Raw genomic sequence first — 14,217 nt, forward strand, 5'->3', positions numbered from 1 at the left:
GCTTCCGCTTCCCCATCCATGAAGCCGGATGCCTTTAAGGGGAGTTTTCGGGAGTGGGTGGATGTGTGCTTTGCATAGGTCTCGGAGCTTGTTGGGTGCTGTCCCTGGGGGATGAGGCGTGTGGGCCCACACCACTCATTTCACGGCTGTCCCTCTGATGTCTCCACAGGACTGCGATGTGCCGGTCCTAGCTGCCGTCTGAGAGGATGTCCGGGGTTTCTGAGGCCCTGAGCCGAGTGAAGGTGGGCACGTTACGTCGACCTGAAGGCCCCCCAGAGCCCATGGTGGCAGTGCCAGTAGACGTGGAAAAGGAAGACGTGCGGATCCTCAAGGTCTGCTTCTATAGCAACAGCTTCAACCCGGGGAAGAACTTCAAACTAGTTAAATGCACTGTGCAGACCGAGATCCGGGTGAGTGTGGTGGGTGCTGCCTGCTCCGTCCATTTGTCTGTCTCTCCCTCATCTTCCTGGGCAGCTGAGCATCCCTCCTTCAGCCTAGCAGGCTCTCCTGTATCCACCACCTGGGCTGGGGGCCCTGGAGGGATGTTCTCAGCCTGTGGCTCCAGGCCTCCTCTCCAGGGCTCTGCAGCGTGAGACACAGATTGTGTAGCCTTTGTTTGAACCCCAGATCGTTTGCTCAAGCTTTGATTTATCTCATTTCAACTCATTCAGTATTTGAGGCTCTGCAAAGGATGTAAGCTCCCCCCACCCTCAGAGGGTTTACACGCTCATGGAATTGGAATACACAAGTGATTGCATTGAAAATAGAACAAAAGTGGTTTAGGACATGTGCTGGGTGCTTACAGAAGGGAGCTGTGAGGCGTTTAGAGGATGCTAATGAACTAGAGATGCCCTCGACCAGGGGCATGGTTGCCAGGCCCTTTCTGTACTTCAGCGGCTCACTTTCACCCAGGGCCTCGGAATCTGTTTTGCAAATCCAGGTACCCACAGTCATCGGGGCACCTAGACACCAGGAAGCCAGTTCTCTTTAGCCAAACGTGTAAGAACTTGTCGTCAGAAGCAGAGTCACAATACACTGATTGATTTTAAATGCCTACGTTTATTGAATAATTACTATATACATGCCTGAATCAATCCCTTTGCATTATCTCATTGAATCCTCCCACAACGCCATGAGGTAGATACAATGAGGATATCCCTTTCCACTGCTCAGAATATTCCTTTCTGATGATGCAAAAGAAAGCCAAATCGATTCTCCAGAGTTTGCTTAGTGGGTTTGTAATTTGAACAAAGGAAGCAGGAGAAACTTGGGCAAACTACCCAGGTCCGAGAAAGCTGGATGAACCATCTCCAATCCTCTCATCACTAATCCTTCCCTGTCCTGGAAATCAGCATCCCCCAAACTCAGTCAGCGTCTTTTCTGTTTAGTGCTGGCAGCAACCTCTCCACGTCTGTCCCTCTGGCTGCCTTCTGTCTGTAACAGCACACGCTGTACTTCAGTACACCCGAGCAGAATGTAACTGATGAGGTCACTGTCTTAGCCAGTTGTCACAACTGATTATGGTTTGGTTCTTCCCTCTGTTTCCTATAACTGAGTTGATTAGGGCCTTGTTTGCATCTTATGGTTCCAGATCTGTAGGTACAGTTGTGTCCCGAGAGCAAGCCCTGGGCACCTTCCTCCAGGAGGACATTTTCTTGTCTCCTTAACTGTCTACTTCTTGAGTCTTCCTTTGGGTGTATCATCTTTGCAGATAGCTGATGCCATCTACTGTGGGGTTTACGAGTTTAACTTCATTCCCATGTTTGGAGCACCTCCCTGCCTTTTTGTGCTGAAACCCAAAGAGCATCTGATTAGACCAGATTAGGACGTGTTCTGTGGTGTTATGGTGAAAAGGGACCCTAAAGGATTGGTAGATTGGAAGAGACAGTGCTGAGGAGAGCAGGGGCTTTCCAAGAGGAAAGGACAGCTAGAACAAAGGTAGGGAGGCTGGAGCATGGGTTATATTTAGAAAAGTATCTAAAGTCAAGATCAGAAAGGAAATTTGATGGCCAATAAGGGAGGGCCTAGAATATCAAGCTAAGGAATTTGTATTTGGACAGGTATTAGAAACACACAGCTTTTAAGCAAGGGAGAAACTTTCCTGGAGCTGTCTGATGTCTTGCTAGGTGTCTAAGGGGAAAAAATACAATAGCCTACAGAAAGGGCAGTGAGACCCAAGCTTAAGAAGAATGGCTAGCTCTTGAGGCATTACCTGGAGGGGTGTGAGGACAGAGGTGGAAAAAGAACAAAGAAAGGAGTGATAGACTTCTAGGCGTTTATGTCCCAGCCTTCTGATTTTGCCTGTTTCCAATCTGTCCTATAGGCACCATGTCACCTGCTTATTGCAAACAGCCATGGCTTTCAAATCACCTAGACTTTGAGCCTGATACTGCTCCATGCTTACTGGTTTTATGGCCTTAGACCCAACACTTAACTAACCTGGTTCAGTCCCTTCACTCGGGGATTATGCCCACCTGTAACCCTGTTGTAAGGATCAGAGGTGATAGATGGGAAGCATCCAGCATATGGCAGGAGCTCAATCATTGGAAGCTATTGACTGTGTGGGTCACTACCCTGCTCAAGAATCTCCAAGGGTTTCTAATCACCCATAGAATAAAGTTCAAATAATCTTCTTTTAGTGTTTATCCACTTATCCGTCATGTTTTCAAATAAAGTAAGATGATCAGATTTGTATTTTGAAACAGTATGTAGTGTCCTGCAAGATGTTAAGACGTGCATGCTGGAGAAGGGTTTTTATGGTCAAAGAAGTTTGGGACATGCCTGATTAAACAATCCTGAACCAATTCCTTTGTGACAGGACTTCTCAGAATCTTAAATATGCTGTCATGCATGGTGGGTCACCAAGAAAGAGCCACAGAGGTGATGTTTTCTTAAGTCAGCCATTTCTTATTTGCCTAAGAAACCCTTCTCTTAAAAGTTGGACAACCAGTTCCCTAGGAAATCATTTAGGGATCCGTTTTTCCTAAACTCTGACCAAAGTACAAAAAGGGTAGGAGAGAGGAAAAGCTGGTGAAAGGGAGACGGATTAGGAAGCTGTGGCTGTAGTGTGGGCGGGAAATGATGAACTAGGGGAGTGGCATTGGGAACAAAGACAAGTCAACAGATCTGAGTGCATCTAAATAGGCAGAGTCAACAGAACTTGATGATTAACTAGACGTAGGGAGGAAGAGAAAGGAGGGAAACAGGGACGACTCAGGCTTTTGCTTGGGCAGCTGAATGGATGTTGATGCCGTTCACTGAGATACCAACAGAGAAAGGAAGGGTGTTCTGAGATTTCAGCTTTACACGTGTTGTGTTTGAAGTGTTTATGAAACACTCGTAGAGGAATGTGGGCCTGGAGCTGAGGAGGGAGAAAGGACCTAGAGGTGAGGATTTGGGAGTCATTATGCAACGGATACCATGCGAATAGGTAGGATCACCCATGGAGAATGAGCAGAGCAAGAGAAGGAGTTCCAGTTAGGAAACCTTGGGAAACCAACCTCTAAGGGGCTGATAAAGAGGGGCAAGTGAAGGGAAAAAGAAGAATCATCCAGAGAAAGGTGAAAAGAACCAAGAGAACAGGAAAGAGACGGAAGCAGAGGAAACTTTGAGGAAAGAGTGGTTAGCAGTGTCAGACACTCAGAAAGGTCAAATCAGATAAGGCTAAAAATAGGTTCATTGACTTCAGCAACAGATGCTATGATGGTCTTTTACTGGGCAGTTTCAGTGAAGAGATGGGGGCAGAAGCCATTGTGCAGTCAGTTGGAGAGTGGAGACCATGAATGTTACCATTTCAGAGAGGTTTTGCTCATGAAGGGGAAGGAAGGAGGGAAAGGCAAGAGGAACAGTGTTACCAGCAGAGGAAATGGCATGTGCTGAAGTGACCAACACACATGTCAGGTGTGAGGCTAAAGGATGTCCAAAGTTGACTAGTTAGACCGTGTTATTGATTTTGGATTTTACCCCATTTCCGTGGGAAGCCACTGGTATAGTTTAAACATGTGAGTGATATGAGATTGCATTTTTAAAAGGTCACTTGGGTTACATAGTGGACAATAGACTGGAAAAGGCACGAATGGATGTGAGGAGATGTTAGGTGGCTATCGGAGTGATCCAGATAAGAGATGATGATAGCTTAGATTAGGGTTGTAGCCACGGAGATGATGATGATGATCATGATGGTGATGATGATGTTGATGGTGTTGATGGTGGTGGTGATGATGATGATGATGGTGGTGGTGGTGGTGTTATGGTGATGGTGGTGATGATGATAATGATGTTTATGGTGATGATGATGATGACGGTGATGCTGTTGCTGATGGTGGTGATGGTGGCGGTGGTGGTATGGTGTTTATCGTGATGGTAGTAATGATGGTGGTGATGTTTATGGTGATGGTGATGATGATGATGATGATGATGGTAGTGGTGATGGTAAGGATTGATGATGATGATGATCATGTTGATAGTGGTGGTGGTGATGATGGTGATGGTAGCAATGACGATGATGGTGGAGATGGTGATGATGATGGCGGTAGTGACGATGATGATAGTGGTGCCGCTTATGGTGGTGGTGGTGGTGATAACAGCAGCTACCCTTTTGAAAGCACATCCTATGCATTATCTCCTCGACTTCTCAGAAGAACCCTATGAAGCACATACTATTATTATCTCCATTTTATATATAAGGAAACAAGGTTCAGAAGAGTTAAGCAAATTGCTAGTAAGTGGTGGAGACTGTTTTCAAACCCAGGCAATCCACCTCCAGAGCCTGCACTCTTAACCACCATGGTCTATGGAGAGGAGTGATTGTAATCCAGAAAATTTAAGAGAGGAAAATGAAAGGTTTGGCTGATGGACCAGAGATGCAGGAATAAAGAAGAGGGAGGTGTCAAGAAAAACAGCCCTGGGAATTCCCTGGCAATCCAGTGGTTAGGACTGCATGCTTTCACTGCTGAGGGCCCGGGTTTGATCCATGGTCGCGCAACTAAGATACTTTAAGCCACACGGCATGACCAAAAAAAAAAAAAAAAGGAAGAAAGAACAGCAGCCCTAGTTCAGGCAGAGAAAGTCCCACTCCCCAACAAGAAGAACACTTAGGAGAAACTGGTTGGGGAGTGGGGAACTCACAGGTTCAGTTTCAGACCTCTCAAGTGCAATTGGGATGCTCTAACATTTTCACCTTACATTAAATATGTGAAAATGTTGAGTAGGCTTTTTGATATGTGATTCTGGAGGAAAGAACTGGGCTGGAGAGAGACATCTGAACCTTCTCAGCCTCTGGGTGGTGGTTAAAGCCATGGCTATGGGTAAGTTCATTAATGAAGGAATCCTGAATGATTTCATCATGCATTTCACAAGTATGTGTTGAAAGGGAGAAAGAACGCTCTGGAGAAAGAAAAAGGAAATCATCATGCTCATACTCAAGTGAAAGAAGAGCTAGAGAAAGGGAGAAGGAACGACAGGAGAAGGGATTGCCTCCAATTAGATCTAAAACATTAAGTGTATGTAGTACTACTCTGTGGGTAGACAAGACAGCAACGCAGCAAGATTTACCCAACCTGTTTGAAGAGTTTGGACAGATTGAATCCATTAATATGATTCCTCCCAGAATCTGTGCTTATGTATGCATGGCTCATTGACAAGATGCATTTCGGGCTGTTCAGAAACTTAGTTCCGTGTCATATAAAATTGAGTTCAAGGTCATTAAGATAGCTTGGGCTTTAAACAAAGCTGTAAAAACAGAATACAAACAATTCTGGGATGTGGATCTTGGAGTTACATGTATACCATGGGGAAAAGTACCTGACACCAGGCTGGTTATGACCTGGAAGTATCATCAAATCCCAAAATCCAGAGGCACTCCCTGCTTTCAATGGGTTTTGAGTTCAAGGACTCACACGAATGAATGACATTGACCCCCACTAATGAATAAACCTTTACAAATGGAGGCAAGAGCTCTGACAAGAAGACAGAGATTCTGTGAGAGCATAGAAGACAAAAGAGCTTGGTCCAGACATCAAGGAATGCTTTGCTGTTCTGGGCCTGTCTGTAGACGCTGTGTCCAGTCGTGTAGGTCCAGACCAGCTTCCCTGCCTGAGAATCTCCTGGACTGGCCCCTCCCACCCGCTGCTTCCATAGAGCATTTCTTGCAGTCTCCTTGCCTAGCTGGGCTGCATCCTCTAATGGATTTTTCTACTTCCAGCTCTCTATCTTCTTTCACCATCTTCTCTTGTGTCAAAGTACTGCCATCCCTTTCAAGCTTGCCAAGCGCTTGTCCCTCCATAAGAACACTCCTAAAATTTGGACACCTCTGTACAGCTGTGTCTGATCAAATAGAAGCAATGGAGAATTGCCCTGGCACAGTCCACGTGGTAAAACATTTCCAAAACATGGTTACTCCATGCATACTTGCTGATTTCATGTTTTCCTTTTTATTCTCAGCTTCTTTCTATACAAATGTCATCTCCTCAGATGCTTTCTCTGGGTCGTTAAAAGCTATGTAAATAAGCTCTGGCCCTTGTGCTTAGGACCCAACAGAAATTAGACAGGTGTTGGAGGGAAGGGAGCAACGTGCCGAAAGAGAAATGGATTTTGTTCTTCTTGATTTTCCATTTCCCCTTTGTTTGATATTCATAGGAAATTGTGTTTGTTTGGGAGCTCTGGAGCAAGTGGAGTCTTCTATCGTTATGTATTTTTCTAACATGCTAATTTGCTTGTCCGGGAAAGGGGTTAAGGTAACACTTTGTAAACAAGCAGCAGAGTGCCACGCAGACGTGCCCACACAGGATGTCTCTCTTTGACTCTTACAGCCTCTCCTTCATTTCTCTCTCTCTCTCTCTCTCCCTCTCCCTGCTCCTTTTCCCATCTCCACTCTTACTCTCTTCGGGGTAGGTTGACCATATGTCCCGGTTGTATCACACAGTCCTAGTTTGCACACACTGTCCAGGGATGACTATGAACAGTGCCCCTGCCAATCTCAAGAGCATCATGATTCGGAGGATAAATGGTCACCTACTGCTAATTGCCGTTCTCACTCCTCTCTGCCTGGCACACTGACCTGCTGGCTCGTGGTGTTTTTCCCTCCCCTGCTGACCCCAGCTGACCCACTCCCTGCATGGCCCCATCTGTGTCTCACACAGGAGGGCCTTAAGCAGAAAATGAGGCAGTTGTGTGTGATATGGTGTGCTTCCAAAGACGCCAGCAGAGGCCCCACGTTCAAAAACCCTCTCCCTCGGCCAGCCTCTATCGTGCTGAGAAGCCACGATCAAGACCCACCCTTGTTTTGTCCCGAAGCATCACCCCACTTAGCATCCACATTTACATCCCTGGGAGGGTTAGAGACGGAGCAGGGATTCCAGGCTGCGGGATGGCCAGCAGGTGCCGTTCGCCTGGTGTGTGAGGAGAGCACAGTCCAGTCCCAAAGGCAGCCTGCTCTACACATGCCTGGACTAACTGCCCTCCCTGTAGATTCAGCGGTCATACAATACATTCCAGAATATTCCCAGAGAAGGAGATTTCAGATACTGCGACCCACTGTCCCTGCACTAGACTCATCAGACATTCATCCCAGTTACTTTCAAGTTTAAACCTATCACTTAACCAGACACAGGGTGTATGGATTGAATGTGTGTTCCCCCTGATCCCCCACCCAAATCCGTATGTTGAAGCCCTAACCCCCAATGCAATGGTATTAGGAGGTCGGCTTGAGGTCATGGCAGCTGGGCTCCCATGATGGTTTAGTGTCCTGAGAAGAAGGTGAAGAGACCAGAGCTCTCTCCCCTGCCGTGTGAGGGCACAGCCAGAGGGCAGCTGTCTGCAAACCAGGAAGAGAGCGCCCACCAAGAACCCCATCTCCTGGCCCCTTGATCTTGGACTTCTCAGCCTCTAGAACACTGAGGAATAAATGCTGTCGTGTAAGCCACCCAGTCCGTGGTCACCTGTTGTAGCAGCCCGAGCAGACACAGGGGCAGCAGCTGCTTGTGGTCAGAGGAGAGTCTCCAGGCCACAGTTTGTGGGCCCATGTCCTTTGTTTCCAGAGCAATCCCCGCCGCCCTCTTCGCATGTCTCCGCGGGCAAGACCATGAGGTTGAGGTGCAAGAGGAAGGGAATTCGTGACTCCTCGTCCCGGGAAGCTGCTGTCGCTAAAAGAAAGGTTACCCTAAAGAGAATAACGGAGCCACACAAGGCCAGCCCCCCACACATGAGAACAGCCCTGGGAAACCTGAGACAAGGGTTTCATCCAGGAAACCACGGACCGACACCACAGAGACACTCACAATGCTATAAAAAGAGGCACATTCACAAGGACCCCCTCCTTTCTGTACCCCGTCCCCATTTCCTGTATGTGCGCAGCAGGCCCGCCCACCCAGCCCTGACACCTGCAGAGGCAAGCTCGAGGCGGACGTGCAGCATTCTGGGCCCCTTTATTCACTGTGCGCCCGGATTCATGCCGTCCACAAATTAGCAGCCAGGTGCCTGTGCTTACGTTTCTATTTTTAAACAGCAGTCGCATTGCTGAATGTCCTTGTTAGGTACAGGCTTTTAGCACATCCAAGTGAAAGCTTTCACAGTAAGTTATGTTAACTTCTATTATTTTGCTCTTCAATCATTTTTTTTTTGAATTTTTGAATTCTGTTTTATTTATTTTTTACACAGCAGGCTCTTATTCATTATCCGTTTTATACATATTAGTGTATATATAATTTTTAAAAAATTATCCCTTAGGTGTGTGAAGAACTCAGAACTCATATTGCTGTTGTTATTTGCTTCCTAGGGCTGCTGTAACAAATGACCATGATCCTCGTGGCCTAAAACAACAGAAGTGTGTCCTCTAGCAGTGCCAAAGGCCGGACTGTATCAGGGGTCGCAGGACTGGGCTCCCTCCAAGGCTCTAGGGTGGAATCCTTCCTTGCTTCCTTCAGCTTTTGGTGGCGCCAGGCTTCCTTGGCTTATGGCTGCATCACTCCAATCTCAGCCTTCATCTTCGCATTCCTTTCTCTTCCTTTCTCTTCCTTCTGTGCGTCTCTCCTCTGCGTGTCTTTTATAAGGACGCTTGTCATTGGATTTAAGAGCCCCTCAGATAGTCCAGAATGATCTCATCTTGAGGTCCTGAATGTAATGACATCTACAAAGACTCTTTTTCCAAATGAGGTCACATTCACAGGTTCCAGGCCATGGACTCATCTTCTGGGGGCCACCATTCAAGCCACGACAGCCACCAGTTGGGATCACTATGGCAGTTGCTTGCACCCCCATTCAGGGGCACACAGACACACGTACACAGCACACAGGGGAGTATGAGCATTTTGCACACGTATGCACACCCATAGTGACGCAAAGCCGAGTGTTGCAAAGTGACCACAGGCTGATGAAAGCCTATCACTTTTCCTTGCCCTTTCCTGGGATTCTCAGTTGCCGGCCGGCTGTGGGTTGTCCCCTCCGTGGCCTGATTCCCGTGACACTGACAGGCTGTATGTCGCCACAGGCTGGTCCCTTGTCACTCCTCAGGTGATCTCATCCAGTCACATAGCTTGAAATTCTCATTTTACCCAGTGGTGCCCAAATCTGAAACGCTGGCTCCAGCCTCCTCCCATAACTCCCGGCCACATGTCCACCTGCCTGCCTGCCATCTCTGCTGGCCGCCCAGCCTCCACACGAAGAATCAGCTCAGAATCCTCGCCTGAAACTCTGCTTCTCCTCCAGTCTGTCTGGCTCCACTAACTGCAGCTCTGTTCTTTCAGTTATTGTGTCTCAGGCTTTCGACCAAGGAGTCTCTTCCTTGAATTCTTTCTTCCTCTCACACTCTGTACTTCATCCATCAGGAAATCCTGTCTGCTCTACCAGCAAAACACATCCGGATTCTGACCGTTGCCTTCTCGCCACTTCCGTTGCCTCTTCCCTGGTCCAGGCTGTCATCATCTCTTACCTGGAATAACGCATTCACCTCCGAACTGCCTCTGCCCTTATCCTCCTGTGATCCATTCCACAGGTAGCGGCCATGGTGAATTTTTAAAACACAGGTCAGTTGGAGGGATATATTTAAGGTATAGCTTCGAGCATATCACTGCTCTACTTTAAACTCTCTGATGACTACCTTCCTCACCCAAAATAAGAGCCAAAGTCCTTACCCTGGCCTGCAACGGGTCAGCAAGCAAGGCCTGCAGGCCAAATACGGCCCACCACCCATTTTTGTAAATAAAGCTTTATTGGGACAAAACCCCACTCAGTTGTTTACTATTGTTTATGGTGCTTTTGAGCACAAGGGCAGAGTTGAGTAGTTGCAACAGAGACCATCTGGCCCACAAAGCCTAAAATATTTACTACCTGACCGTTTATAGAAAAAGTCTGCCGAGCCCTGGCCTGGCCCTTCCGACCCTTTCCCCTATCACTTTCCTCTGTTCCCTCCCCACCTCAGCCCCACTGGCCTCTTCACAGTCACCCAGATGTGCCAAGCACACAGGGCCTCGTAGATGCCCACCTTGGGGTCTCTGTGCAATCTGGACCCTTTACCTGGAAGGGTCTTCCCCCACGAGGCCACCCCTCTCTCCCTGACTTCCTTCAGGGATCCATTCAAATGCCCCCATATCAGAGAGGACTTTGCTGGCCACTCCATGTAAAATAGCAACCCCACCCAACCCCTCCCCCGGCATCATTCTTGTGCCCTTACCTGCTTTGTTTGTCTTCCTGGCACTTATCAGAACCTGAGATATTATTTTGCTTATTTGTTTATTGTTAACTCCCAATAGAAAATAAGCTCTGTGCGAGAGGGACGTTTTGTTTCCCCAATTTGCTGAATTAATTAATGAGTAGTTATTTAATGATGGATGGATGGATGGATGGATGGATGGATGGTTGGATTCCAGTTATGAAGCCCACAGAGACTGGTTAGAATTCCATGTCTCAACTCCAGATTCCAGTAAGGGAGAGGGAGCTTCAGGCTGACCTGGTGTGTACAGGGGGCAGTGTCTGGGGTCAGTGGCATTAAATGCCAAGAGGTGCTGTGAATGGGGTGTAGGCAGAGGGGTTCATATAACCACTGCTACAGTCTTCCCAGATGAGGCAAGCAATCTGAAGTCACCAGGGGGGTTGAAAACTATCAGTTGTCCAAGTCGCATCCAAATTCACTGAATCAGAAGCTCAGGGGTGCTGGGACTGGCCACTGCCCTGAAGTACCCACTTCTGCCTGCAGGATGCCTACCTGGCTCACATGCCCTGGGGAAGGATTATCAACCATCCCCCAGGTGGGGCGGAGCCCCAGGGTAAGAAGTCATGGTAGAGGATCTGAGAACTCACAAGATACTCAGAGTCTTGGAGGGTCTGTGAAAGGATGACAAGAGCAGGCTTGATGGGACGGAATTGAAGATGAAGAGTGTAGGTGGGCATCAGGTGCTTGGAGGTGGCACATTGTGCTCCCGTTTCCCTCATCCAAGCACTTGACAGGTTGTATCGTAATTGCCTCTTGTCAGTCTCTAAACGGAGGTGGCCTCCTGGAAAGCAGGGATTATATATTGCGCACCATTATCTCCCCAGTGCCTACTTATAGCCTAACACAAAGTAGGCGCTCAGTAGATGTCTGTATAATGAATGAATTGAACAAGTGAATGAGCTGAGCCTACAGAGCACAAAGGAGACTAGGAATCTCCTATATCACTTGATGTAAAAACCAAATAGGAAGTTGACTGGAAGGAAGTTCAGCCTTCATAAATGATAAAGTGTAGGAGGGTTAATAGAATTTCAGCTGGTTTCAAATAGAATTTCCTGTATACTCCTGGGCAAGTCACTTGACCTCCCTGGGTCTCAGTGTCTTCAGTTAAAATCAGAATCAAATTAAGTGATCTCTAAATTTACATAAGGCTCTAAAATTCTGGTCTAAGTTTTATGAGCTTATTAAAGTCTGAATAGTTGAATATCTGTGGAGTTGTAGATTTTATTCTTATGGCTGCATCAGTGAGGTTTGCTTTCACATATGAGCTTCTAGGATCTAGAAGGCAAAATAGCCATTCAGCTTAACTTCCATCAAGACCTGAGTGAATTTTGGCCCTTCTTTTTCTCTCTAGCCCTGTGACATTTACTGTCTAGTCAGCATTTTTATTTTATTTACTTATTTATTTATTGTCCGCACCGTGCAGCACTCGGGATCTTAGTTCCCCAACCAGAGATCGAACCCTTGCCCCCTGCAGTGGAAGGGCGGTGTCCTAACCATTGGACCACCAGGGAATTCCCAGCATTTTAATTCTAGAGTTTTATATTTTACAAGGAGTTTATTCATCTCTTAAAAGCTGAGCCTATAAGCAGAGGAGGAGGTCTCCACCGGGTAGCCCGTGAACCAAGCTCGTGGGCATAAGCTATGGCATTTGTCTCAAGTTGGAAGCTTATGTCTTCTCCTGTCATTTAACTGTGGATTTGTTATGCCTCATCTGCTAAACCAAGCCCAATACAATAGCTAAACTTAGACATTTATTTTTGAAGAGATTTTTTTACAAGTATAAAATAAATACATGAAAGACAAACATGAGAGGAGAACTATAAATCATGATCTCTCATGAATGTATATGCAAAAATCCCCAACAAAATATTAGAAAATTGAATCCAACAGGATGTAGAATGAATACATGTTCACTCAATAACAATAATAATAATAATAGCATTTTATTTAGCACTATTATGGGCAAGGCATTTTGCTGACCTCTTTACTCGTATCATTTCATTAAATCCTCACAAGAACCCTATGAAACAGGAAAATTTTTACATTTTACAAATGAGGAAACCAAAGCAGAGAAGTTAATTTGCCCAAAGTCACGAAGCAAATCAGAGATTCTGACTCCTGAGGCCATTCTCTGAACCACTACAATATATACAGGAGTTCAAACACAGGAAACTCAGAAGAATAAAAACACATATGTGTATAATTGCACCCCTGCAAGACAACACTGTTAACATTGTGATATATTTCATTCTGGACTTGTTTACTTCTACTTCTATCCCTATCATGCTTTGTATATGATTTTATATACTACAACTCCCACTAATCATAACAGGGAGTTAACAAGCTCTTTATACAATTTTACAAACTAGCACATAAACCCTGTGTGGTCCTCCCATCATTTTCATGGTCCTTTTCAAACTATTTGGATTGGTTGTCTATTGTGGGGCTTTTGCTGTTTTTAAAATTGCTACAGTGAGTTTCTTTGTGTACAGAGTATTTCTGTATTTTAAATCGTTTCTTCAATTTATGCTTTGGCTGCCATAACAAAATGCCATGGGCCTGGGGGCTTAAGCAAGAGAAATTTATTTCTCCCAGTTCTGGAGGCTGGAAGTCCAAGATCAGGGTGCCAGGATGGCTAGGTTCTGGTGAGAGCCCTCTTCCTGGCTTGCAGGTGGCCATTTCTTGCTGTCCTCACATGGCCGAGAGAGAGAGAGCTCATCACTCTTGTGTCTCTTCTTATAAGGGCACTAATCTTATTCATGAGGGCTCCACTCTCATGACCTAATCACCTCTCAAAGGCGTCACTTCTAGATACCGTCACATTGAGTATTAGGGCTTCGGCCTATGAATTTGGGGGTGACACCAACATTCAGTCCACAGCATGCTTCCCGGCATAGAACTAAGGCCAATATATAAGCACATTTCAGGTTCTTGATACAAAACATATACTCCTTTGGTATCTGTCCTTGCAGTAGGATGGGAGCTCTCCGGGGCCGGGACTTTGTCTCGTTCTCTGCTGTATCCATAGCACCTAGAAGGGGGCCTGATACGGTGAATGTGCCCAGTATGTAATGGTTGAATGCATAGGTAAGAATCATTGAGAGGTTTTCTTGTGTAATTTTTGGTATATGCAGAAGGACATAGGTACCAAAGAGACGAGTCGGCGGCTCTCCCGGGGGGCTGTTCCACACCTCCTGGCAAGTGGTGTTTGGAAACGTGTACGGGCCTTCTTTTTTTTTTTTTTTTTTTTTTTTTTTTCTTTTTGCGGTATGCAGGCCTCTCACTGTTGTGGCCTCTCCCGTTGTGGAGCACAGGCTCCGGACGCGCAGGCCCAGCGGCCATGGCTCACGGGCCCAGCCGCTCCGCGGCATATGGGATCCTCCCAGACCGGGGCACAAACCCGTGTCCCCTGCATCGGCAGGCGGACTCTCAACCACTGCGCCACCAGGGAGGCCCCGGGCCTTCTTTATTTGGCTTGTCACGTTGTCATCATGGTTGGGATGACCAGGGCC

General features: G+C 46.7%; 1 protein-coding gene across 2 annotated transcripts in view; it reads left to right on the plus strand.

The window, feature by feature from the left end:
* The first annotated feature begins 206 nt into the window (after window positions 1-206).
* Window positions 207-14,217, plus strand: part of PTK2B (protein tyrosine kinase 2 beta) — a 63,843-nt gene continuing 49,832 nt past the window's right edge. For both annotated transcript variants that reach the window (XM_060101394.1, XM_060101395.1), the window contains exon 1: window positions 207-410. In XM_060101394.1, coding sequence (XP_059957377.1) covers window positions 207-410 — 204 coding nt within the window. The remainder of the gene's footprint in view (window positions 411-14,217) is intronic.

This window comes from Mesoplodon densirostris, chromosome 6, assembly GCF_025265405.1.
Source record: "Mesoplodon densirostris isolate mMesDen1 chromosome 6, mMesDen1 primary haplotype, whole genome shotgun sequence".
Taxonomy (NCBI): domain Eukaryota; kingdom Metazoa; phylum Chordata; class Mammalia; order Artiodactyla; family Ziphiidae; genus Mesoplodon; species Mesoplodon densirostris.